Source organism: Protopterus annectens, chromosome 13.part0 (genome assembly GCF_019279795.1).
Source record: "Protopterus annectens isolate FY-2018-M chromosome 13.part0, PAN1.0, whole genome shotgun sequence".
Lineage (NCBI taxonomy): Eukaryota > Metazoa > Chordata > Ceratodontiformes > Protopteridae > Protopterus > Protopterus annectens.
Window position 1 is genome coordinate 1,048,594,844 of NC_056747.1, and position 27,773 is coordinate 1,048,622,616.

At 38.1% G+C, this 27,773-nt stretch overlaps 1 protein-coding gene across 1 annotated transcript in view; it reads right to left on the reverse strand.

The window, feature by feature from the left end:
- The window catches only part of PPP1R1B (protein phosphatase 1 regulatory inhibitor subunit 1B), a 1,016,738-nt gene that overhangs the window by 157,969 nt on the left and 830,996 nt on the right, over positions 1 to 27,773 (reverse strand). Inside the window, exon 5 of the mRNA XM_044055047.1 lies at positions 598 to 807. Within this exon, the coding sequence (XP_043910982.1) occupies positions 598 to 807 (210 nt within the window). The remainder of the gene's footprint in view (positions 1 to 597; positions 808 to 27,773) is intronic.

Genomic DNA, 27,773 nt, shown 5'->3' on the forward strand with positions numbered 1-27,773 from the left:
GTCCAGAAAAGAGCCTGTATGGTTTAAAAACACACACACACACACACACACACACACACACACACACACACACACACACACACACACACACACACACACACACACACACACACCACGTCACTTTTTAAAACCATTACGGGACATATTGCAGGATCGGGGAACCAGCCGCCAGTGACAAATGTGGTTGCAATAATACGTAAGTACCGAATTTATTAAAAAGACACAGAAAATATAAAAAAACAAAGATCAAAACTGCTCAGTCATGAAACTAGACATATGTTTTCCTTGTGAAACATGATAGCCCCATCCCTACTGACACATTATTTTTTGCAGGCAGAAATTGGATCTGTAAACTAGGTGTGCTAAGTGTTTCCTTTCTACCATCAGATGCTATTTTCCTCTTTGAATGAAATCACAGTATTATGAACTATGCATATCATGAACTACTATCACTAGTCTGTACCGCTGACAAGATTTGAAAAACAAAGCAAAACACACAATAATGGGATTGCCTCACACAGTAAACATCTGTCTGTATCACAATTTCCTATAGGCAAGCAAAAGAAATCACAGAATGTACGGCTACTGTTTGCTCACCTCTGTCACTGCAGGAATCCAGTCTGCATTCTGTAGGCACCTCTGTCACGTTTGCCGGATCACATGATGACTCTGGGTCCCAGCTGTCAACATCTGAAGTCTCAGGCAGGGTGTTGTCCTCATTGCTGTCACATTCCTGGCTGTCATCAGTTAGCTTGTCTGATTCTGAGTTGATTGACTGCAAATGTGTTTCTACAATACGCTGAACGGCTGCAAAATGAGACACGTGGCAACAATAAATCATCCTGTAGAGATAAATAGCTCCTCTTAAAATATAAGGACTCCCTAAACCCCAGTTTAAATGCAAGTTAACTGCTGCTTTGTGGCAGAACTGAGCATCAATTCTTTGAAAAGTGTTGTACAGAGTCTCCCTTAACATATGGAAATAAGATTAGACTTTGCCATTTTAAAAGTGCCATATAACACTCTGCATAGTACATCATGAATCAAATAAAATACCTCTGAATAATTGGCCAAGATAATTCAGTATATAATTGAAAGTAATGCTTTCCTTTCACAACTCACAGAATTTTGTAACACTTATCTTGTTTTGTTTCAGATAAGAATACTGATAACCAGAGGATGGAACATTCCAGAATGCGCTTCTGTGCCTCCTGAGAAGAGAGGCCACCATTAATACCATGGTAATTTGGGTAGAAATTGCTGAAGACAGAGTAGCTAAAGGAGCCATGTGGAAGCTGGATTACATTTGCTAATAGCCTGTAGCAGTCAAGCTTATCATACGATCATGTAAAGCACCCCTTTATACCTTAACATTGTCCACTGGTGTAAAGAATTAATAGAAACAGCTAATTAAATGCTTTTTACTGACATGTTCCAAGAGAAGTCACAACATACTTAGGCAGTACATCCTGTCATCTTGATTACAGAGGGAATAACAGCTACAAAAACTGAACAATGAAATTTAATTACGGGTTTATAAACAAGAATTTCTGTATCAAACACATCTTCACATTTTTGAATTTAAGTAAAGATGTGTCTGAAGCACAAACTCATGTGTTATAGTTTGATTCAGTTCAATTTAATTAGCAGGCCACCTTGGCCATTATTTGCTTATAAAATCTGAAATTATGTTTTATGTTAACCAAAATGGTCTGAATCCCCCCAAAATGTTTACACTTACTTGTGCTGGTTTCACCATTTCAAAATAAAAAAAAGATACATTCAGTTTTACTTCATCAAGCCAGTGTGTACACACCTCTCAACCTGTTAGTACACAAATTCTTGACAAAGCTAAAATAAGGGACGGACAAAGGCCCCAAACTATGACAGTTTAAATATTACTGTTATAAACTTAGAACATTGACAATTGATTTTGCATTGGCATGCATTTTCTGAAGCATATGAAGTCTGAAGCTCAAATGTCTGTCATTATTTAATGACTTTAATCCTCAATGATTGTCAGAAAACCACACGTTTTATGAGGAACAGACCAAATAAATGAGCAGTATCTAGACATTCTGCGAAACTTTGAACAGTTGAGAGGTATGAGTGTGTGAGATGAAGGCACATGCAACAAATGAAAAACCTCTGTTTTCTTAAGTAAGCAGTTAGGATGGTTTCAAATACAATGTTAGCTATGCTACTAAATCTGGTTGTGTCTTTGGAGCTGTTCTGACACCAGTTTCCACACATGCACTAGTACTTTAACACTACAAATCATAGTCAGATTGATAAAGTTTCAGGTCATAAAGGAGGAATGGGTGGTTAGAAGCAAGAAATCAGTATTCAGTATTGCATTTTGTTTTACAGATGTTTTGACCTGGGCAACCTTTATCTATATATAGCACAGATTTTTTGTTTACAATGGAATCATCTTTACATAAGTTACAGTGTTCAGACAAATGCAGAAATCTTGAGCTTAACTCACACAAGCGTAAAACACCAATTTGTGTACTTCCAATTAACACATACTGCGGTGGTGGTGCTGCGGCATTGTCGCCTCACAGTAAGACGTTGTCCGGTTCAATTCTTAGCTAGAGCGTCTCCTGTGTGGAGACATACGTGAATGGGTGTACCTTCGCTGAAGGTTGTGCGTTAGGGCCGGCAACTCGGCATGTAAAAATCTACTGCCAATCATTAGCAGACCGGAGTTCAGCTCTGGTGACCCCTAACTGGGAAAAGCCGAAAGACACAACAACAACAACTGCCTTATGGAGTTAATTGGGGTCTGGATTCTTAAACAAACTGACTTACCAGCTAATAACTGGTAGTATTAGTAGAAAAAAGGAGTCATTAACAAAATGACACTAACGCTGTCAGTCCAGGATATCCTGTTGTGGAGAAATTAATCCTGGTTTGCCCGTTATTATTCATATTGATAAATGATCATATTGATTAACTTTACAAAATAATGTATATACTGTGCATTGCACCGTGCTTGTTAAATGAAATGTATATATACATTTCTATGCAATTAGTCTGAACTATTCTGTTATTGCTTACATTTCTGTGTTTTTGTTTGTGAAATGTTTTTTGCATTCACCAGGACTGAGCTTGAAATTGGTCAGTATTGATTGGTGCACAACACCAATAATCAAACAAACAAACAAAAAACTAACTAAATAAATAGACAAAAACAAATATTTTCACATTTATGTTCATATTTTCATAACTGAGAGACTTGTACTATAAGTTGTACATCTTGAGAGATACCCAGTGCTATTTGTTGTACTAATTATACAATTAAGCATATGTTTTCATATTTCTGTACATAGCTCAATAAACATGCACTTACAGGGGAATTTATTGTCATGTAAAAGCTTATGTCTGGTTAACAAAAATATTCTAACAATCTATGTCTAGGCTGTATGGTTTTCAAGATATAAAAAGTTGTGAAAGTTTACAAAAAATATAATTTGTGGCGTGTGTGCATCATAATATATTACAATATTTATGGAACATAATATGAATGCATCATCTATCACTGTAAAGAATACCTCTAACTGACAACAGTGCTATTTGTACAATTTTATTAGCTGTTATGGTTCACAAAATATTTACATTTGTTTATCTTATGCTTTTTAAGTTTATTTTTCAGAAAATGCCCTGGAAAGCAAGATATGTGTAGGCTGTTAGAGGTGTGGCATTCCATACCACAGATATTCCTTCCTCAGTTAAAAACTCAAGGGTGAATTCAAAAGAAGCACAGAGCTCTGCCATGGTACACAGCACCAAGCTGCCCAGCTTGCACTTTACCGCAACCAGACCGAGCAATTCAGAAAGGCAGCTCCAAATGGAGCCCTCGGAAATCGTTAATTAGGCAATTGTTTGTGCTCAATGTGTTGTGCTATGCCACAGCAGATTAGCAAAGCTGCCAACTTCACAGTGAAGCACTACCTCAGTCAACCTGATGTGATGGTAATGGGGGGAAGAGTTACATGATATGTTGCTTGATGTGTGCCTCATTACTTCATTTCATATACTATACAATATGCAAAATGAATCAGAATGTTTGCTGTAACTGCACAGAGCAGCACCAACAGTCTAGATGCAGTATGTCAACAAAACTGTATATCCTTTTGTCTTGCTTTGCAAAAGTTTGAATCTTAAATAATTTGTATACATGTATATGTATATCTCTCTCTCTCTCTCTACATACATATATATATATATATATATATATATATATATATATCGTCATGCATTATTCAGGAATGTTTTCCAGTCATTCTTACTGTTTTGTATTGCTACATTATGTTAAATCTACTTTTAATTGTTTTGCTGTTTCTCTGCATCATATCTTGCCTTGCCTTTGCTGTAGCAGACCCCCTGTGGATCAAACCATTCCCCAGTTGTTGTTGTTGTTGTTTGTCTTTCGGCTTTTCCTGATTAGGGGTCACCACAGTGGAACTCCAGTCTGCTAATGATTGGCAGTTGTTTTTATGGTGTCGAGTTGCCAGCCTGATGCCCAACCTTCAATGAAGGCACGCCCATTCAACGCATGTCTTTCGAACACCCACTCAACCGCGGGGAGGACATGCAGACTAGTTAATAAACACAATAAATATAAATCTAGGTATGCATTGCAGAGCTACAATAGAGCCTCATGTGTGGCTTTGCATTATTTCATTTTAATGTAAATCAGTCATTGAGCTGTTGTGAGAGTCACAGTTCTTTATCACTCTGTCTTTTAAATCGTACTAATTCCAGATCTGCCCTGTTACTCAGATTGTAGTTGTAACAATAGGAAGTACTGCCAGCCATGTCAGGGGAAATAGCGCAGTGGATGAATGACTTGTGCCAGCAAAGCTAGCTGGAATTTTGTAAATAAATATATGTAATTTGTATATAAAACTGATTTGTACAGATGCCTGTGCTGAAACTGTATTTGTGAGGTTTGCTTGTGTTAAAATGTATCAACAGTGCACCCTGATGGAATGAAAAGAAATGTACATGTAGTATCATAATTGAATTAAATGTATATGTTTTAATAGAGGATACTGAGACAGCAAAGTTAACCAGCTAGCTTACTTTAAAAAAATAAGGGAAATATAAATGAGCTGTTAAACCATTAAAACATCACCTCACACTTCTGAACAGGACTGGAGACTATGAGTCTGGAAGAAGCCTTTGTTCATTCACTCAGTAAAAGGAGGGGAAGCCCCAGACACTGCTATAAACATTTAGATGTGTAGTGTAGCCGTCTATGCTAAATTCCTGTTTCAGCTTCAAAGGGGAATATTGTGAGAACCTAGAGTCAGGTGACTAGATGAGGTCATTCTGGAAGCCATCTTGGATATTATATTTTACAGGGAGTAATCTCTGATTATTTAGTATTCTATTTTAGGGGAACCTGACTAGAAAGACTGCTCATGTATTTCATTGTGCGTTGCTCTGTCAAGTAAGTTATTAAGGAATAGTAATTCTCCTAGATTCAGTCAGGAATATAGTGAAGCTTAATTTAGAGACTGTATTTCTTTGTTTGTATGAGTCTGTCCATCAATCTTATTTTCAATATTTCCTGTGATTTGAACACTGTGGTTTACTGTAAATATATATTTAGTGTTTTCCTGTTCTTCTATTATTTATTATTAAATATATTTAAACTTTTCATTGTGGCTGGTTCTTTTTAGAAAGTACTTAACCTTTGAGAGGGCTTATATTTATTTGGTGATACCTTGTGGGCCAATCCTGAGGACCTAGCTGTCTTGGTCAACAACTACCATTTGTATTACTATTAATAGTAAACAGTATAATTGGACACCCTTTGTTAAGGGCCTTACAGTAGCTGATTGTGGAGTGTCTGGTGGCAGTGATAACTACCTTATACTCTGGGCAGAAGAGGGCACAACAGGTAAATCTGTGCCAGCTTTTCCTGTGTGTATGTCTGTGTGTGTGTGTGTGTGTGTGTGTGTGTGTGTGTGTGTGTGTGTGTGTGTGTGTGTGTGTGTGTGTAAATTAAATCTCACAGAGTGTGTGTGTGTGTCATCTACCTGAGGCAGGGACACAAAACACTGGGTTTACAGACAGGGTGCTAGAGGACTTGACTTGGACACTCGACTGAGGACCTAATCCTACAGCTGTACCAGTCGGGGGTTTAAACTGGGGACCTGCAGGGAGACAGATATAGAGAAATCCAGACCCCAGGCTGAGTGTGTGTTCCCTGTGTGCTCTTAAGGCAAACAGTACTTGGTGCAGAGAGCTGCATCTGGAAGTACTGAGTATATCCATTTGTATTCCAAGTGCACGGCCCTCTCCATTGTCAGTGGTGAACATTTAGGCTCCTTGATTACTGGCCCAGCATGGGGACATCACAGTAGTATTCAGATCTCATGAGCCTAATGAACTATTCCCCCTTCAGCTGCCCTGTTAAACTCTTGAGATGGGTAGAACTTATTAATAGTCCCTGTGATCCTTCTATGATGGAAGTAATTAAAGTTCTGCACGAGCCTCTCAAGGCTGCTGTCAAAAGCTGTTTTAGCCCTTATATTGCATCCAGCTGAAGGCATGTTAAGATTCTTCAGCATCTACTCATATTTCTGTCTTTCCACTATGAATCTAGCAATAATTTACATGATGTATACAGAAATGTAAAAAGCAAAGCAAGGTATTTGCTGCAACAACTAATTTTTCTTGTCTCTTGCCCTGCACATCAGTCTAATAAATTTTAGTTGGTCACGCTTTATCAATGTCACTCACCAATCAGATCCATATGTTTCGCAAATAAGTAGAAGATCAAGAGTCACCGAGGAGTAGTTTGACATCATACTGTGGGACTGGGACATTTTCACTTTAGTTTCTTCCCATATCCAAATGGTGTATGGTATGTAATAATCTCAGTTGTTTGCCAACCTTAGGATATTGCAGGAGCCATGCCTGATATCAGTGTCTCTCTCTCTCTCTCTCTCTCTCTCATTAATTTGATTCAAACAGCCAAATGCCATACTTCCTCTGTTCTATGCACATTTTGTTTGTACTTGGAAGGAAATCCTTTTCTTATTCAAACAAATGAAGTAAAAGTCACTTGTTTTTTTCTTGTCTTTGACCGCACCACTGGCTTGTAACTGAAGCTGGGTCACTAGTGGCACAAATAGGCAGGCTTTCTGTACCACCTGCATGTTGATGTGTTATATCACTGTTACATTCTTGGTTTTAGGATTGACAGGAAAACCAACAAAGTGGACGGCCACCATCTCCTTCAGTAATATGCTACTTCCTTCAATTTCAGGTTCACCGGCCTGGACTCAAAACTGTAGCAATTGTGCTTTCCATGCACAGTATGATACATCTGTTGTCTCTCTATGGTTTGGTGCTGGTGGGGTGAAGACTGGTCCCAATTCTTTGAGATCTGATAATGCCAGTATTTGGACTCCTTAGTTAATGCTGAATGAGGACATACTCCTTAAGTTGCTTGCATTGCTTACATAGGGCTGCAATTTACCACTAGATCATTCTAATGTGTAATTATCCTTATGGGGTTACTAGAAAGGGAAAATCATGCAGACACCTTTGGAAGGTCCCTGCTTGGAAGTGAGGTGTATGGAAGATGGACAGAGAAAAGCTCTTCATTAGCTTTACCTTTCTTGTAACAATTAGTTCTCTGTACTAAGGCTGGTCCTAAAGTACTTCTGTTTTTGACTAGGAGCTAAACTGGGATATTTTTTGCATTCAGGGAGATTGAAAGACCTGACAGCACTGCACTATAAGGTTTGGGACTGTTGATCCCTCTTTTATAGAAAGAGTTTTAAAGACTCATTCAAATATGGTTAGCTGTGAACTTTGGAGCTATGCATTTTGGAAAAGACTCTTGACACAGCAGAGAAGTCAAAGGGCAGACACTTAAATTGACAGTGGGAGTTTCCCACTTTGAATCTGAGGATTTGCCTCTTTGCTGTATGCATAGTCATGTGTTGGCAAGCATCCTCTACATCTGCATGATGAGGAAGTCTTCCTTCTCTAATAGTAAAAGTACAGTCTGCATGGCAGACATCGCAAAGCCACTGCCCAATGTCCCTCTTACTTTTCCAAAAGCAGAAACAGCTCTAATAACTATCCCATTCCTTATTCTAGAAAGTGGACTCTGGGTTACTTTGTAGTCCAGCAGTTGTTCTACAAATGGGCAGTGTATGTGCTGTAGCTTGTGGTTTGGAATAGAAGACAGAAGATATGGCCCCGAAAGGCAGAAATTGATTACGTCTCTGAAGTCACCTGTGGCTGCAATCAACATAATTCTTTTTTCTGATGTTAGACTTTGTATTACTTGTGATTAATCTATGTTCTATAAATGGTCCAAGCATTGGAAAGGTTGTTCCCAGAATGCATGGAGACTGGGGAATGACACTGCTGCTTGGCAGATTGCATTGCTTCCCCTTCTCCTCCAACTTTTTGAAAATTTCCAGGGAGAGCCCCAACCAAGTTATTCTTATCTGGGAGGAAGTTAGTAGCTGATCCTTAGCATCCTTTCTTAATCATCAGGAAAGGATTGGTCCTGCAGCCAGGTATGTGTCATAACAACACTGCCTGAGTTAGCAGCCCTGAAGCTTTTATCCATAGTGTCAAAACCGCACTTTCTCATGAGTTTACTATTCTTCTGTGAAGTCTGGGATAAATTTAAAGACATTTGCAGTGCCCTGAGTCAACTCTTGAGTCTGTCAGTGGCTAGCCCCCTTGCTCCAGTATTGACCCATATGTATTGGAGAGTTGATGGCCCTGATCCTCTGAGTGGCAGAAGTACACAATTTCTTACATAACCTGTAAAGAATTCTGCCTTTTTTATTCTTTGTCAGTGAGCTTAGGTCTGGCATCACCCTGAGCTCCTTGTTGCTTTCATAATAATAACATCTGGATTAGTGACAGGACTTTTGTATGAATGTTGAAACTATTCTCAGACCAATCATACTTTATCTGGCTTTTTAATGGCTGGGAGCTATGACTCACATTCTAGAAATGGATTATTAAAAACATATTCAGAAATCTTGAGTACGAGGGAATGGGTCATGTAGGGGGTAATGTAATGTCCTCATACTGCTTAACGGTCACCTAAAATTAATTTCCCCAAATTTAGTCAGTGCATCTTATGTTGCCTGATAACACTCAATATTTTGCACTGCAGACACAAATGAGTGTACATAAGCGCACACACACACACACACACACACATATATATATATATATATATATATATATATATATATATATACTGTATATATACATGTATACATATGTATATCTATATCTGTCTAGCTATATATATATATATATATATATATATATATATATATATATACAAACACACACACAGATATATATATATATATATATATATATATATATATATATATATATATATAGATAGATAGATATGGGTCCTTCAGCAAAACGAAGTATAAAATAAGAATAAATAATAACAGAAGAAGGCTCCAGACCACAACACTTAAAAACATTAACTCTTTAATAACAAAAAAATCGGTGAGCACTTTTGCAGCAACAAGCTGCTTCGTCAGAGAACAAATGCACAAAATCATCCTCTATTTAAATCAAGTTCAACCAATAGGCTTTAAATCAAGTTCAACCAATCAATTACACTCATACAAAATCTTACAGTGCTGTAACATCATGCTCTCATATCAAGGTCTATATAGAGTGCATATAAATACATATATAAAGTGCATATAAAAATATAAAAATACAGAGATAAAACTGTGCAGATAAATAAATAAAAAAACATAAATAAATAACAGCTTAAAATGTACACAGAATAATAACAGCACAAGTTACCTAGGAAGAGGTCTATTAAGAAGTATAGGTCGAATGGATACTTTTTCATTAAGCCCTTTACCCATATTTGCATGCATCCTAATAATCCTTTTTCTTTCTTGTTCTCAGTTGCCTTACTCTAGAGTTTTCCATGCATTTTTTCATTCATTCAACACATTTTATGTAGGCAAGACTGTTCTCTGATAACTACGTGGTAAGGAAGTACATTAGGTTGGACTCTTGAGAGTTTCGATAAGCCATGGGAAGTCTAGATTCTTTTCTGTGGTTCATTCTACAGTTTATTTTACACAAGTTTTACATCCAAGAATGACCTGAATAAATCTCATGAATAAAGGAAGAAATTGCCTTTGCTTTTCTACTTTGTTTTACCCTGAATCCTTGTAACACACCACAACTAATTAAGAAAACACTGTAATAACTGGGGTAGAAATAACTACATTAAGCCAGGGGTCTGGGGCCCACCAGGTCCCCAAAAGCCATGGGGGTTCTAGATGCTCTGATGTGCACTTCACAGTTAAAAAAAAAAACTTTTTCATGCAATAATGGCCTGAGCAAAAATCAAAACTAATGAAAGAAATTAAGTCTTTCTCTCAATTTTTGTTTTTCCCCTGAATCCTTTCAACATATCCTAAATTACTAAAACTGCACTGTAATAACTGTGGAGGAAATAAATGTATTAAGCCAGGGGTCTGCCATGGGTTTTCTAGATGCTCTGAGGTGCATTTTACAGTTTTTTAAACAATGTTTTAATGCAGTGATGGTCTGAACAAAAATCATTATTAAGGTAAGAAATTTAGACTTGCTCTTCAACTTTGGTTTACCACTGAATCCTTTTAACACACCCTAAATGACCAAGACTGCTGTAATAATTAAATTAAGCTGGGGTCTAGGGACCAGTAGACACCAGAAGCCATAGGGAGGGATAGAGATGCTCTTCGTGAGCTTGTTGCCAACAGTTTCATTCAGTGATGGCTGAACAAAAATCATATATAAAGGAAAGAAATTCAATATATAATTATTTTTTTCATTTAAAAGAAAACCGGTTGCATCTAAGGTTTAGTGCTCAAAGTTAATCATACATCAGTGCATGATAAACATAGAGGACAAATGTTTTTGATAATACATAAATCATACCTGGAAATAGTACTTGTGTAAGCCACTTTCTATGTATCCTGGCTAATGTAAAATTGGGATGAAACTTAAGGGAAAAATGTCCACAATCATATTTTAAGTCTCTGCTGTTGTTTGTATAAACAGCATACCCCCTCACCTTTAACCAAAAAAGACAGTCACCCCTCTGATGTCAAACTTGGACAAAACTGAAATATCTAAAAAACATACTTGATGAGAGATATATATAAACAGAATGCATCTTTACCCTTCCCCAAAAGACAGCCACCTGTATATGCATCTGATGTTTGATTGTGAGGAAAATAAAAAAAAAAAGTAGTTACAGTAATGTTTCCAACTTACCTTGAGACAGTATACTGCTCCTGTACAAACTTAGTGGCCCTCTATGCGTCCCTCTGAGGTTTGGGAGGAAAGTTAAAGAAATAATGACATCATCCTCAGCTCCCCCCACAAACTACAACAACCTTCTGTGTACACTTCTGAGCAGGGCTAATTTTAGACTAGGTGGGATTTGGGTCAGAGGCTACAATAAGCCCATGTTGCTTGGTGTGTGGTGGCCACCAGCCCTCTAGAAGTAATGAAGGTCTGGGTATTCTATGCTGCATTTTATTCCTTTGAAAAATGACTATGAATTGTGCAAGTGACGATAGGATAAGTTACTGTTATCAAGATAAATCCCAGCAAGCAGTTACAGCCACATCTATATACAATTAAGATGTTGGATTGTGATAAAAGAGGGTAACCATCTTCAAAATGGAATGCATTTCACTTTTGTTTCAAACAACTGCCACACATGACAATATGCTATGTTGCTCCAAGTAAACAACAGTAGTCCAGCAAAATCAGAATAATATGCAATGGCAGTCAGCTTATCATTTTGCTCTACAGAAAGCCAAAGCAATTATACCTAATCTGTCTGTGCATATCAAGTGTCAGATTAAGTAGCCTATCTAACTTCTTAGAAATGCACACTAATCCTGCAAAGCCAGACAGTAATGACCACTTCAAACTGAACAAACGACAAAGAGCATCAAGTTACTTTTCATCCAGCGAATCGTAACTCTATGCCACTCAACCTTTTATATCACGAATCAGGGACAAATCCAAAAATAACTGCGGACACTTTTTAAAAATATTGCTATTATTGATATGAAGAGTTGACAAAACTGCATCCAGAGCCATCAAGGCTAAGATAAGAATATTTTCTTGATTAACTGAACTTGTACTTGCCTTAAACAGTAATCATCATTGTTTTTGATCATGTTTTAACTTAGTTGCTTGGTAGTTGTTTGTTGCTTAATCTGCAGGGAGCTACTTTTTGCTGTGCTTTTACATTAAGAAATTCTACGATCATCCATTTTGTGACATAAGGTGTTCACCTGGTCTCTCTGAGTTGAGAAGCACTCCAGGGAGTTCAAAGTGTGGTCGTTTATTGGTTAGAGGGCATAGGAATCAGTTTTCAAGCATTGTTGTCTACTACAGGTGAGTTTGCATGGTTAGCAGTGCCTTGTATGATAGCAAATGCCTAGATAGTAGAATTTCCCTCTAAAGTTAGGATTAGGTCTGAAACCTGTTAAGCAGTGTGGCATTGTGTGGAATTAAGCTTAGATCAGCTTGCTCATACATCAGATAGCACTGCCATTTCCTAGCACTTATATAACATCTTGCCCTTAACCACTACTCTAGGAGACCCCTATTAAAACCCAATCCTTAATCCTAAACAGCCCACCTTTTTACAGGACCAGATAACATGGACATGCAATTTCCTAATGTCTCTGTGGCCAGCTTGGTAGATTTGGGCATCCTAGGGCAATGTAACAATTGTCTTATTTTCCCAGACAACCAGTTACTCATTAAAGAAAACAGTGTGTGGGAGATGTAACTACATAACTTCCTTGGAGGCAAAAATCTCACATACAAATGACGTTGTCAACAATACCCACATTACACCCCTCACACATACAGCTCACCACACACACAGAGATTGCCTAATGCTGAGATGCTTATAAAAAACTTTCCCAGATCTCAAAAACCTCCAAAGCCTCAATCACCGAAAGCAGCACCAAACATCTCACATACGCCTATACCCAAAGGTCCCCTAAGATCACAGCCCATATGTTAAGTATATACTTTACCTAATACTCTTGTCATTTGGGATTCCATTGTATGACACATTAATGCCCTACTCACCAGATTAGACAAGGAAAAGATAATGGTCAGTTCCTATCTAGAACCAAAATCCACAACATCATGCACAAACTCAAGTCACTGCATTCCAGGCACCAATCTGATTTTGTCATAGTCCATGTGGGTGTAAATTACCTGAGATATACCTCACTTGACTATATGAAGAGAGACATAAGAGATATCTTGGAACATGTTTTCACAGACAGGTACAAGTCTTGCAATGTGCAACATTCCACCTTCACCAAAGATGATGCCACAGTGAAAACATAGCATAATTAATTAATTGGCTTAGTTTTTGGTGTCACTTCAGGGGGATCCAATATCTCTCAGAATGAGAGGATATTGTCAGACCATGCTGCCTTGCCAAGGATGGGTTGCACCTGTTCATAGGTTCATAGGTGTGTACTAGGCTAATGGCCCTGGAGCCTTTACAAGCCTAGCCCATAGGATTACCCTAGCATCATGCCACCTGACCTTAGTTCCCAGTGCATCTGTCAAATATAGCCACTGTAGTGATCCCTGGGGTAAATTTTCTATTTCCCATCCACTCATCAAGATTTCTCTTGAAGTGGGTCAGTGAGGCGATCAGCTGGACATGTATGGGAAGTCTATTCCATAGCATGGGCAGTCTCTGGGTTATGAACCTGTCCCTCCAGCTTATTCTGTTGATTGTGGTAATGAGGTTGAGGTCTCTGCAGCGTTTAGTGTGGAGGGATTGGGATTTCTTTAGATGTAGCATTTCTAACAGAGCTGGGTCAGATATGGCTTTGTAAATCAAGCAGAGATTGCCTTTACATATGCGATATGAGACAGAGAATAGATGGGAGTTTTTTGAGTCTGTCCATATAGGACAAGTGTTTAAGGCCTAAGATCCTCTTAGTGAGGTATTTTTGCCCCCTAGGCTTTTGGATATTTGCTAAAACTTGATCCACCCTCTTAGAGCCTTTTTTAGGCAATGCCAAAAAGACAAAACTACCAACATGGTGAAAAAAATCTCCAAGAATCCTTAAGGTGTTACTGCTCAGTGCTAGGAGCTTAAACAAAAACTACACACCCTTCAAGATATTCTTACTATGGAGAATGTAGACATTTATGCCTTTACTGAGACATGGTTTAAAGCCATAGAAAGTATTCTGGCAGTGCAAGGCTATAGTGCCTTCCACACATTTAGAACAATGATAGCACAGATTGGGGCCAAAGATGGAGGTGTCTTGATCTACATTAGCAACATACATACCTCCTGGTTAGTTAAACAGGATGATATCATCAAGGTCATCCACATGCAAGTCACCATAGATAAGGTCCTTCACCATATCATGGCTAGCTACAGGTCACCAGCTATGCTTCTAGACTCTCACAACTCCTGCCTAAACCTACTGGAGGTGCTCACCATCCATTGAAACACCCTATTCATGGATGGCTTTAACTACCCCTCTATAGACTGGGAAACTTACATTGCCTCAAATTCAGAGGCACAATGCTTCCTGGACTTTATTAACACAAACACCCTGGAACAGATAGTACACACTCCAACCAGAGGATCAAACTTACTGGATCTGGTACTTACCAACATGGGAGAGAGATGAACCTCCAGTGTCACTTCCTCACTAGGGAGGGTGGATCACAAAGCTTTCTCCAAGGTAAACCAGGAAAAGTTAAGGACTACTCAAAGGCAAACTACATCATATTAAGGGACTGTTCGTTAAAATTCAAGGCCCTCCAACCCAAAGACCACAGTCATCAGTGCAGAAGTATTCACAGAGTCCCTATACAAATGTGATTTGCTGCTTACAGGCTGCTGTAACTACCAGACGTTAACCCAAAGCAAACACTAAAGACAAACCCCACTGGTGGAATCCTCACCTAAACAGGGTATATAATAAAAGAAAAAAACCTCATGGCCAAAATCAAGAAAAACAACTCACTTATACAACTAAACAAGAAAACTAATAGGTCTAACTAAGCCCAATAAGGCTAACTATGAGGTCAGGATAGCTTCACAGGCTAAAGACAATCACAAGGGCTTAAAGGTAACACACAGCAGTGTGCTGAACTGCTGGTGAATGGTACCACCGTCACTATTCAGGGTGACATAGCAACTCTACCAACTGACAAATTCAGCTCAAACTTCACCCCCTCACTCCTCCAGGTAAAATCCTTGCCAACATACTTCCCCAACTATTAGCAGGGACCAAGAGCTGGCAGCACTCACTAAATCCAAAAAGACTGCCTCTATGGGTCCTGACAACATCCTTGGTTGCCTCTTGAACAGTCTAAAACATGACCGATCAGGACCACTTGAGTCACTCTTCAACTACAACTCCAAATCAGGCTACATCCCAGTTTAATGGAGGATTGCAACAGTCATTCCCCACCACAAGGGTGGATCATCTTTTGACCTAGTGAGGTTCAGACCCATCAATCTAACAATCCTAATATGCAAAGTTATGGAATGAATTATCATGGAAATGATAAACAAGGTCCCTTGCAACTTATAAACACTGGACTCATCCCATTTTGGGTTTGTTAAAGGGTGGTCATGCCTCGTTAACCTGGTAGACTTATTTCAGAGGATCACCAAGGCAATGGAAGAAGGTGGAACAGTACATTCTGTGTATTTTGACTTGGCCAAGACTTTCAATAGCATACCCCACTCAGGCATTGCTGACAAGCTCTCTAGCTAGGAATAAATAACTACATAACTCGCTGGATTGCCAATTGGCTCACAGACAGGACCCAAGAAGTCAGGATCGATGAGATCACCTCCTCCAAGAGGCCAAGTACCAGAGGAGTAGCCCATGACGCCATACTGGGCACACTCTTGTTTGGCATCTACTTCTCAGAAGGCAAGTCTAATATTTAAGGCCTCTGGCTTACTGAGTTCACAGATGACTCTAAATCGGGAGCTATTATAGATTCCCTCAAGATGCTAACATCTTACAAGAGGGTTAAACACAAATGACTGGTGCCAAAGTCTTGGCCTAAAACTCAGTGTCAAAAATACATTTTAATGCCCTTTGGGAAACTGTCAACCCAACCTAATTATTCCATTGATAAAACACCCCTAAGAGTCAATCCAGTAGTAAGGAATGTGGGAGCATATATAGACAGCAATCTGGCCTTTGACCAACATGTAGCAAAGTAAGTAAGAAAATAATTCTATGTCACCTTATAGGTAGGGGTATGGCATCCAGGTCCAAGGAAGTTAAACTACTACTCTACTTGTCCCTTATCAGACCCCTCACTGAGTACAATGTCCCCTTTAGCATGTACCTAACCAGACACTTACAACAGTTGGAACGCCCACAAACTTTTCTCACCAGAAAAATTTAGGGCATGAATACCTTGTGCTACACTGATAGCCAAAAGGCTTTGTCTCTGTATCTAGTCTCCTATAGGCTGCTGAAAGGGGATCTTTTTCTGGCTTATGAGGCTTCCTCAGACCCAGCACTTATGGAACTGTTTCACATGCACAAAACAAACAGCACCAGAAACACTAGATTCAGGGATGTGAACTTCAACTGTGACATAAACAGAACATGCTGAGGAAACAGATATGTGTCCTAGGGGATCCTGGCACTATGGAATAGGCTCCTTATCCATATAAAACAGAGTTCCATCCCTGACCCTACATAAATGAAACCTTGACAATTTGCTGGGAATTGGGAAATCATAAATTTATCCCTGATCTTGCCCCCATGCCCTTGATGGACAGAAGCAGCCACTAAGACAGTATTATTTTAACTAGCACCCCTTACAAATCCCTTAGTTACCTTCTTGCTAACATGCCCCTCCATATATATGTTCATGATACTTGGGATCCAAATAGGTTTGGGGTGTCTGGCTAGGTTTATAAGGGCCCTAGTGGTCATTAGCCTAGAAACAACCTATGAACCTATGAACGGAAAGTGAAATTGCATGTATTTTCTTAAGCAAAATAAATCTATAACTATAATTGCTGTCATTATTTATTTAGTGCAATCCACAACTTTTTCTCCCCAAATTACCAGTTTTACTAGGTATTTGGAGAGATAGAGAAAACGTTTGAGCCAAAATTAGGGACATGTGATATGTATGCCCAACCCCCACCCAGCAGTTAGAGCCATGAAGTTTCCTCTTTGCTAGTAACCCACACAGACAAGTTGCCACACATTACAGTGTTCTAAGTTGCTTCACAGAAATCACAAGGTCATAAGCATTGCTAGAAAATATCTGGTTGATCTCTGCCCGCATCATGGGAAAAAAAAGTAATAATAATAATAACAATAATGTTTCAGTCTAGCACTGACTGTAGCATTGCCGCCTCACAACAAGAGGTTCTCTGGTTCAATCCTCGGCTGGGGTGCCTTCTGTACGGAGTCTGCATGTCCTCCCTGTGGTTGTGTGGGTTCCTCCGGGTGCTCTGGTTTCCTCCCACATCCCAAAGACATGCTGTAGGTGGATTGGACACTCTAAATTGGCCCTAGGTGTGAGTGTGTATATGTGTGTGCCTTCTGTGGAAGGTTGGGCGCCGGGCTGGCAACTCGACACCGTAAAACTCCGCTGCCAATCATGAACGGACAAGGTGATCCGCTGTGGCGACCCCTAACTGGGAAAAAGCCGAAAGAAGAAGAAGAAGAATGTTTCAGTCTAGCACCGTTCTTCTCCAGAATTCAGCTGAATATCCCTCACATACTGCCTTCCAGAACAGCCAAGCATTACAGTTAAAGCTTTTTTTTTTTAAAGAATGTGATATATACTGTTAATTAAAAAAAGAAAAAAAAAACACATCATGTTGATGCTAGCCCTCTCTAGTCAGTGTGATGGCCATTTGAACATTGTGAGGTTAGGGAAACCTTGCAATACAACTCTGATGTGACTGCTTCTCTGACTCGAATGGTCAAGTTAAGTGAAACACCTCATCCCGAGATGGCCTTCACACTGAGTAGTGGATTGTAGAACCAGGGCACCTCATTTTATTTATTTATTTATTTTCTTAGAGCAAAAAAAGTGCGTATTTCATTGCTGTAAAAAATAAATAAATACACAACATGGTGTGCTAGATTTTAAAAAAGACAGGTTTTGACATTATTTATGCTTGAGCAGTCGAATGCACTGTTTACAGTAATGCTCAGTTTTAATTGAATGCATATTGTGTTAAACAGCTCTTAATGTTATCAGCTCTACAAATTTGCTACTGAAATGGGTATTGGACTTTGTATAAGTTAGAGTGCATTTTGCTAGAGATGTACTATGGTAATGTTTCAATTAGTTTGATCTTTTCTCTAGAACATTATGTCCTTTTTTATTTCTAGCAACATAGTGCACTTTTGTCTGTCCTCTTCTTGTTTTCTAATACATTTTCCCATCTTTCTGCAAACAACACTTACATAGCCTTTCATTTTATTTACACATTAATTGCCCAATTAAATGTGCTTTTCCACATGGTTAGTCTACTTATCTGCTACCAGCATGCTACTTTATGCTCACCTTTCATTTTCCTGGTCTTTTTTCTCTTCACTAGACAGTTAAGGTTGTAAAAAGTGCTTGTCACAGGGGTTCATAGTTAGGACAGCACAACACAAATAAAACTTTTGTTATTCCTGTAAGAGTTGCCATATATAATACTGCAAAATAGGAAGAATTTAAGTACAGGGGAAAAAGGTGCTTTAAAGTGTAACAAGCCCCCAGTAGTGAAGGGAAAACTTACACAGCAGCATTCAAAGGCACCTGCAATTTACACCTCTTTTCCTCTTTACTACTTTAAATACTTTAGATAACTGTAGCTATTGTTTTTGTAACCTGTTTCACAAAGTTCAGCTATTAAGCTTACCACAGCCAAGACTGCATATACAGAGGTCATACATTGCTTACCTGTGCTTTTACTGCTGTGGTCTTCACCTGTGTGGGCTGCTTTTATGTTTAAGCATGCTTGAACGCCCAGTTTGCCTTATAACTAGTTTATAGGGGTGTAGCCTCACTTTTTGTTTCCGTCTTTTAACAGCCACAGCAAAACTCTGCTTCAGGCCATCTGTTTAGCATTGTTGGGCTAGGTTTGCAGAATCACTTGGTTTGAGCAGGCCTAAACTGATTGACTTGCACTAACATTATACAACTCCTTTGGCTCCCCATCTCATCACAAGTAAATATTCTACTCATTAGCTTAACTACTGTAATTTGTCTACTATTTGCTTTCCTCTCAGATTACCAAATTGCTTTTATACCCCAAATTTCCTCACTTACCATAAGCCTCCATTTAAACCATTCTGACAAAATTCTTCACCAGAAATTGCTCCACATCAATTTAACAGCTTACCTACTTTTTATTTTAAATATAAAATTATAACCTCTCCTCATTACAACTTCCAGAGCAAAGCAAAAACAATAAAAAAAAAAAAAAAAAAAAGTAAAAAGAAAAGTGTAGTTTACCATAAAAATCACTTTACTCTGTCCAGCATTCTTCAAGAAATAGATTATGTGGAGACCTACTCCCTAACACAGGACATCTTTCCAGCTCTACCCCCTCTCACCCACATTCCCTCTGGTCACCTCTAATAACTCTAAACAGTTAAATTTTACCTGAAAAAAATATCCTTAACCTTTGTAATAAAATCACAGAGGTGTGTGGGAGGTTGACATAATGGTTAGGGTCAATACTGTTTCAAAATGAAAGGTACACCATCCGCTGGAAACTCTCTTGAACAGTAAAATTCAGTAGGTTTATTCACAATGAGACACAAGAAAGACTGTTAAAAACCGGTAAAATGGTAAGCGCTTTCACGTCTTAATGACGCTTCCTCAGACTTCAATGTTACATTAATGAATGAACGTCTTTAAATACATAAAAACAACATCTGTTGCTCATTATTTAGTTAATTGATCAAAATAAAGTGACGACACCCCCCTACCTTAGCTACTATGCATACATAAAAAATACAATCTATATACATTGAATGAATGCATACTCATTTCAAAAATACATTGTCTAAAACATAATAATAGTCTAAAAACAAATCAATGTTTTAAGGGTTTAGACGCCAAAAATGGTTTCAGCGTAATTTTATCATTTAACCCATACCTATGTGCCTGTAGCTTCAATATCCACCTATTCTCCACTTCTTCTGTATACCCTCTGACATTCCCAAGTCTTTTGGATCTATTAACAAGTTGTAATACCCTAAACTTGAAGCCATGTTGTGACCCATGTTCTAATACATGCTTCGCTAGGGCATTATTAATATTCTCTTTATTAATTGCATATAGATGCTCCCTTATTCTTTCACATAGTGTTCTGTTGGTCATCCCTACATAAAACAACATACAGGTCTGACATTGAGCTACATATATTAAATCCGTGGTGCTGCAGTCAGCATAGCCTTTAAATGAAAAAGTCTGTCTTGTAACTGGATGTATGAAATTATTGTCTTCTGCTATTATTTACACTGATTACAATGTTGGCAGCCAAAAGTACCTGCCCTTTGTGACTGCGGCCATTTATTCTTGGGCTTCTCATAGCACAACATCCTCTTAAGGGACTTTGTATTCCTATAAGCTATATTTGGTCTATCATCTACTAAAGACCTAATAGTATCACCCATTTGCAATAACTTCCAATTGTTCTGTATGATGTTTCTAATACTATTGTTCCTGTTGGTGAATGGTATAACCAACCTATTCTTTGTCTGTGGTGTGCCCTGTATTGTTGTGACGTTAGTGTTGTATCTATGCAAGAATGGTAAACCCCTATCAAGTCTCTGTTCATCCCCCTCCAGAATGACCTTGTTTATCTCTCTTGGTTTATAACCTCTTTGGGCAAAATTATTGACCAATTCCAACTTCTGTTGTTCATACTTGTCATCCTGTGTCATTAATCTCGAAGCCCTCAATAGTTGGTTCTTCATAATATTAGCATGTACCTGCCTTGGGTGCATACTCTTACGATGCAACAAATTGTTTTTCCAACAGGTTTTCCTAAATAACTCAGTATCTATACCTGTATTATTTTTAATTAACCTGACATCAAGAAAATCTATCGTCTCCTTAGAGTGTGAATATTCAAATTCCAAGAACATTGTAGTGCTATTAGCATAACTTACAAAGTCATGCAACTGCATTTCGGTTCCACGCCAAACAATAAAAACATCATCCACAAATCTATTGTAATATCTCAGATTGTCATGATATGCTGTATTGTTTAGAACATACATGCTCTCCCAATATGCCAACACCAAGTTGGCATATGAGTTTGCGCATGAAGTTCCCATGGCAACTCCCTTTTTTTGCAAAAAATAATTATCATCATATATTAAAACGTTCTCTAATATCATCTCAAGTATGGTTGTCCATCTAATTATCTTGTCATTGCTAACGTTGCTCTCCAATAGAAGCAACCTAACATATTCAATTCCAACATTGTTGGGTATTGAAGTAAACAATGATTTGACATCAAGTGACCAGTATATCATCATCACTAATAGATGTTGACCTATTAAAAAATGCTAATTTCTCCAAGGATTGTTGGGTGTCTCTAAGTACCTGACCAATGCCATTCACAATTGGCTTAAACTCTTTGTCTAAATAAATAGACAAGGGCTCCGTGAGCCATCCCTTACTGGAGACTATCGGCCTCAGTGGTGGATCTATTGGTCCTTTATGGATTTTTGGTAGGCCTCTTATAGTGGGAACCAATGGATTTTCTACAATAAAATATTTATATAAATCACTGTCTATGATATTTGTTAATAAGAGGTCATAAAGATGTCCATGTATGTCTCATTATTTTATTCAGTGAATTCCCAGTTAATGGTTCATAGGTGTCTATCTATCAACATCTGTTTCATCTTCATATCATATTTCATACTATCCATTATAACTACAGCGCCCCCTTTGTCTGCTTGTCTTATGATAATTCCCTCATTTCTTTGTAGCACAAAAATAGCCTCTCTCTCCTCTGGCGTCACATTATAGAAATCAGCTTTAAACTTCTCACTATGATACAAATTAAAAAGATCATTTTCACAGGCCCTTTCAAATGTTTCCAAAAGAGGGTGCTGTGGTGGCATAAATGTTGAAGGCTTCCTAAAAGTTCTAAAAGCACAATTAGTTACAATGGTATTTTCTTGCCCAAACATCATCTTTAATGCTATATTTCTAGTGAATAACTTAATGTCCACTAAAATATCTGCTATATCAATAAACCCTGATGGTATGAAACTCATACCCTTGTTTAACACAGATAATTCATGTTGACTCAGTTCATACCTTGAAATATTTACTACAAGTCCCTGTTGATGGATTTCAACGCTTTTCTTTGCTGTTGGTAAACCTCCTCCATGCTCTTCCTTTTCCTTACTTTGTTTTGCGGAGACCAAGCCCTTTTCTCGAAGGGTTTTATTGGCAGCGGAAAAGAAGGAAATCCTTCTAATTCAGTAAACACCTCATTGTCAGAGATTCCCAAAAAGGAATCTAAAGTTGGTTGTTTTCTTCGTACGTCTCTCGATGCAAATCCCTTATCATTGTTTAACCCTCCAGTCACAGCAGCTCCGATGGATGAAATAGCACAGGTTAATACACCTGGCATGATGAATGATTCGATAGGTGCCAGACCACGACAGATAACGATCGAGGTGATGGTGCACTCGAACCGTGAAGGAGTCAAGGATGCAGTTGGAGGGTTAAACAATGATAAGGGATTTGCGTCGAGAGATGTACGAAGAAAACAACCAACTTTAGATTCCTTTTTGGGAATCTCTGACAATGAGGTGTTTACTGAATTAGAAGGATTTCCTTCTTTTCCGCTGCCAATAAAACCCTTCGAGAAAAGGGCTTGGTCTCCGCAAAACAAAGTAAGGAAAAGGAAGAGCACGGAGGAGGTTTACCAACAGCAAAGAAAAGCGTTGAAATCCATCAACAGGGACTTGTAGTAAATATTTCAAGGTATGAACTGAGTCAACATGAATTATCTGTGTTAAACAAGGGTATGAGTTTCATACCATCAGGGTTTATTGATATAGCAGATATTTAGTGGACATTAAGTTATTCACTAGAAATATAGCATTAAAGATGATGTTTGGGCAAGAAAATGCCATTGTAACTAATTGTGCTTTTAGAACTTTAATCCACCACATATGCCACCACAGCACCCTCTTTTGGAAACATTTGAAAGGGCCTGTGAAAATGATCTTTTTAATTTGTATCATAGTGAGAAGTTTAAAGCTGATTTCTATAATGTGACACCAGAGGAGAGAGTGGCTATTTTTGCGCTACAAAGGAATGAGGGAATTATCATAAGACAAGCAGACAAAGGGGGCGCTGTAGTTATAATGGATAGTATGAAATATGATATGAAGATGAAACAGATGTTGATAGATAGAGACACCTATGAACCATTAACTGGGAATTCACTGAATAAAATAATGAGACATACATGGACATCTTTATGACCTCTTATTAACAAATATCATAGACAGTGATTTATATAAATATTTTATTGTAGAAAATCCATTGGTTCCCACTATAAGAGGCCTACCAAAAATCCATAAAGGACCAATAGATCCACCACTGAGGCCGATAGTCTCCAGTAAGGGATGGCTCACGGAGCCCTTGTCTATTGATTTAGACAAAGAGTTTAAGCCAATTGTGAATGGCATTGGTCAGATACTTAGAGACACCCAACAATTCTTGGAGAAATTAGCATTTTTTAATAGGTCAACACCTATTAGTGATGATGATATACTGGTCACTCTTGATGTCAAATCATTGTTTACTTATACCCAACAATGTTGGAATTGAATATGTTAGGTTGCTTCTATTGGAGAGCAACGTTAGCAATGACAAGATAATTAGATGGACAACCATACTTGAGACGATATTGAAGAACAACGTTTTAATATACGATGATAATTATTTTTTGCAAAAAAAGGGAGTGGCCATGGGAACTCCATGCGCGAACTCATATGCCAACTTGGTGTTGGCATATTGGGAGAGCATGTATGTTCTAAACAATACAGCATATCATGGCAATCTGAGATATTACAAGAGATTTGTGGATGATGTTTTTATTGTTTGGCGTGGAACCGAAATGCAGTTGCATGACTTTGTAAGTTATGCTAACAGCACTACAATGTTCTTGGAATTTGAATATTCACACTCTAAGGAGACGATAGATTTTCTTGATGTCAGGTTAATTAAAAATAATACAGGTATAGATACTGAGTTATTTAGGAAAACCTGTTGGAAAAACAATTTGTTGCATCGTAAGAGTATGCACCCAAGGCAGGTACATGCTAATATTATGAAGAACCAACAGGGCTTCGAGATTAACGACACAGGATGACAAGTATGAACAACAGAAGTTGGAATTGGCCAATAATTTTGCCCAAAGAGGTTATAAACCAAGAGAGATAAACAAGGCCATTCTGGAGGGGGATGAACAGAGACTTGATAGGGGTTTACCATTCTTGCATAGATACAACACTAACGTCACAACAATACAGGGCACACCACAGACAAAGAATAGGTTGGTTATACCATTCACCAACAGAAACAATAGTATTAGAAACATCATACAGAACAATTGGAAGTTATTGCAAATGGATGATACTATTAGGTCTTTAGTAGATGATAGACCAAATATAGCTTATAGGAATACAAAGTCCCTTAAGAGGATGTTGTGCTATGAGAAGCCCAAGAATAAACGGCCGCAGTCACAAAGGGCAGGTACTTTTGGCTGCCAACATTGTAATCAGTGTAAATACATAGCAGAAGACAATAATTTCATACATCCAGTTACAAGACAGACTTTTTCATTTAAAGGCTATGCTGACTGCAGCACCACGGATTTAATATATGTAGCTCAATGTCAGACCTGTATGTTGTTTTATGTAGGGATGACCAACAGAACACTACGTGAAAGAATAAGGGAGCATCTATATGCAATTAATAAAGAGAATATTAATAATGCCCTAGCGAAGCATGTATTAGAACATGGGTCACAACATGGCTTCAAGTTTAGGGTATTACAACTTGTTAATAGATCCAAAAGACTTGGGAATGTCAGAGGGTATACAGAAGAAGTGGAGAATAGGTGGATATTGAAGCTACAGGCGCATAGGTATGGGTTAAATGATAAAATTACGCTGAAACCATTTTTGGCATCTAAACCCTTAAAACATTGATTTGTTTTTAGACTAATATTATGTTTTAGACAATGTATTTTTGAAATGAGTATGCATTCATTCAATGTATACAGATTGTATTTTTTATGTATGCATAGTAGCTAAGGTAGGGGGGTGTCATCACTTTATTTTGATCAATTAACTAAATAATGAGCAACAGATATTGTTTTTATGTATTTAAAGACGTTCATTCATTAATGTAACATTGAAGTCTGAGGAAGCGTCATTAAGACGTGAAAGCGCTTACCATTTTACCGGTTTTTAACAGTCTTTCTTGTGTCTCATTGTGAATAAACCTACTGAATTTTACTGTTCAAGAGAGTTTCCAGCGGATGGTGTACCTTTCATTTTGAAACAGTATTGACTTTTGCTTTTGTGCAAGGTACTTCACTTGGCGTTTTGTTTTCTTTTGATAATGGTTAGGGTGCTTACCTTACAAGCACAAAATGCAGGGTTTGATTCTCCCATGGGGTGATTGGTTAGGCTTAAAGTGGTTTACAAGGGCAGTTAGTCTAGTACTAATCTATTAATTATACAGCAGACATTCTTGCCCCTAGTGAAACATGACTAAAACCTCATGTAAAAGAGTCAGAAATCCTTCTATCAGGATACAGCATCATTATACAGGGTAAACAAAAAAGCTGTTGGGAAGGTATCTACCCTAACACATATAAAGTTTCTCCTACAAAAAATCCTGCCCAAATTCAACAATGCAGAGTTGCTTATTTTCTTCATAAAATTAATGACCACAAACTCCTTTGTATAATTCAACAGGAACAAAGCTAATAAAATTCCTCCACACGACTCAGTGTCTTAAAAATATTTGCTTTATTAGTAAAAGTAAGCACTTTCGCGTTCTGATCCGAACGCTTCCTCAGACTATTCCTTTGTATAATTGTTCTACATATCCACCTGGTGACAATATATCTACCCTTGAAGACATCCTTTACTGGATCCCATACAATATTATCAATGAAACAGTCATACTAGGTGACACCAATATCAGCTGGAGTACGTTTACTTCTAACTATCCATCTTCTAGCATCAAACTTCATGGCTTCAAACATCTTATTACTTCTCCTGCTCACTACAACAAATCCCATGGCACTAATCTCATTCTTGGCTGGATTCTGATCTCTGACCCTTGACTGGATTCTGATCTATGACCCTTGACTGGATTCTGATCTATGACCCTTGACTGGATTCTGATCTCTGACCCTTGCAACCAAATTGCAACAGGAACCTTTCCCAACTCCCTTAGAGATCACCATCCTGCATATGATAGCAGATGTATTACTCACCATGCCAAAAACAAGTATACAAAAATACTTGTAATCTCTGACTCATGTTAGCTGCTCTTAACTAATTTAACTGGACTAGTCTAAAATCCTTGTCACTAGATAAAGCAGTAGGAAGGTTCAATTCAACTTTTTTAGGCATCTTAAACAGCCTTGCATCACTATGTAGAAAGAATATAATCTAACTTTGCCTCTTGGCTTACAAATCAGAGTAGAAGTCTTATGCAAAATAGAGACAAGGCATGGAAAGAGTGGCAGAAACTTAAAACTCTCCAAATCTACATCACTTTAAAGAACTTCATAACCTTACCAAAAAGCATGTCAACTTTGATAAGAAATAATACTATTCTGATTTACAAAACAACCATAGCTATAACCACCCCCCAAAAAAATCCGGTCATCCATTAAACACATTTTATATGTAGGGAACTAACAATGTCCTTAACCTTTGTTTTAATAACCACCCTGTACAAACAGCCACCAAGTTTAACTTTTGCCTATCTGTGTAACCCAACCCAGTTTTGTCCTCAGCTCACTGGCAGCATAGCTGCACTCACCAATGAATCCATTCCTGACTCCCTGACTCATGTCTACCCCTATCCACTAATTCCCATCCTCACAGTAAAACTAGTTGCTACATCCTTTATTAAAAGTTATAATCCAAACTTAAACCCTGCTCACCTTCTGCACATAACCTTTCTGCACAATACCTCAAAATTGCGGCTAACACCATTGCATATCCAGTCTCCATACTTATAAACAAGTCAGTACAGGGATCCTATATTCCTAACATCTGGAAAAAATGCCACATCATCCCACTCCAGAAAGGTGGCACTTCTACTGAGATTTCAGACCCACTGCAATCTTATCCTCCACCCCCCTTAAAATATTGTAAAAATGTGTCCATAAACAAATGCTCCAACATCTCTTAAAGGAACAATTACTAACCCATACTCAACAAGGATTTAGACCTGACCATAGCATGACAACTGCTCTCCTAACTTTTACAGATAACACAACCTGGGCTAGAAGTGTACTCATATCTTCCTTGTTTCTAGACTTATCAAACACTATTCACACTGTATCTTGTAAAATACTTCTACTACAACTGTCCATAATGGGTATCTTACACCCTACTCTTTAGTGGTTTAATAAGTACTTGTTA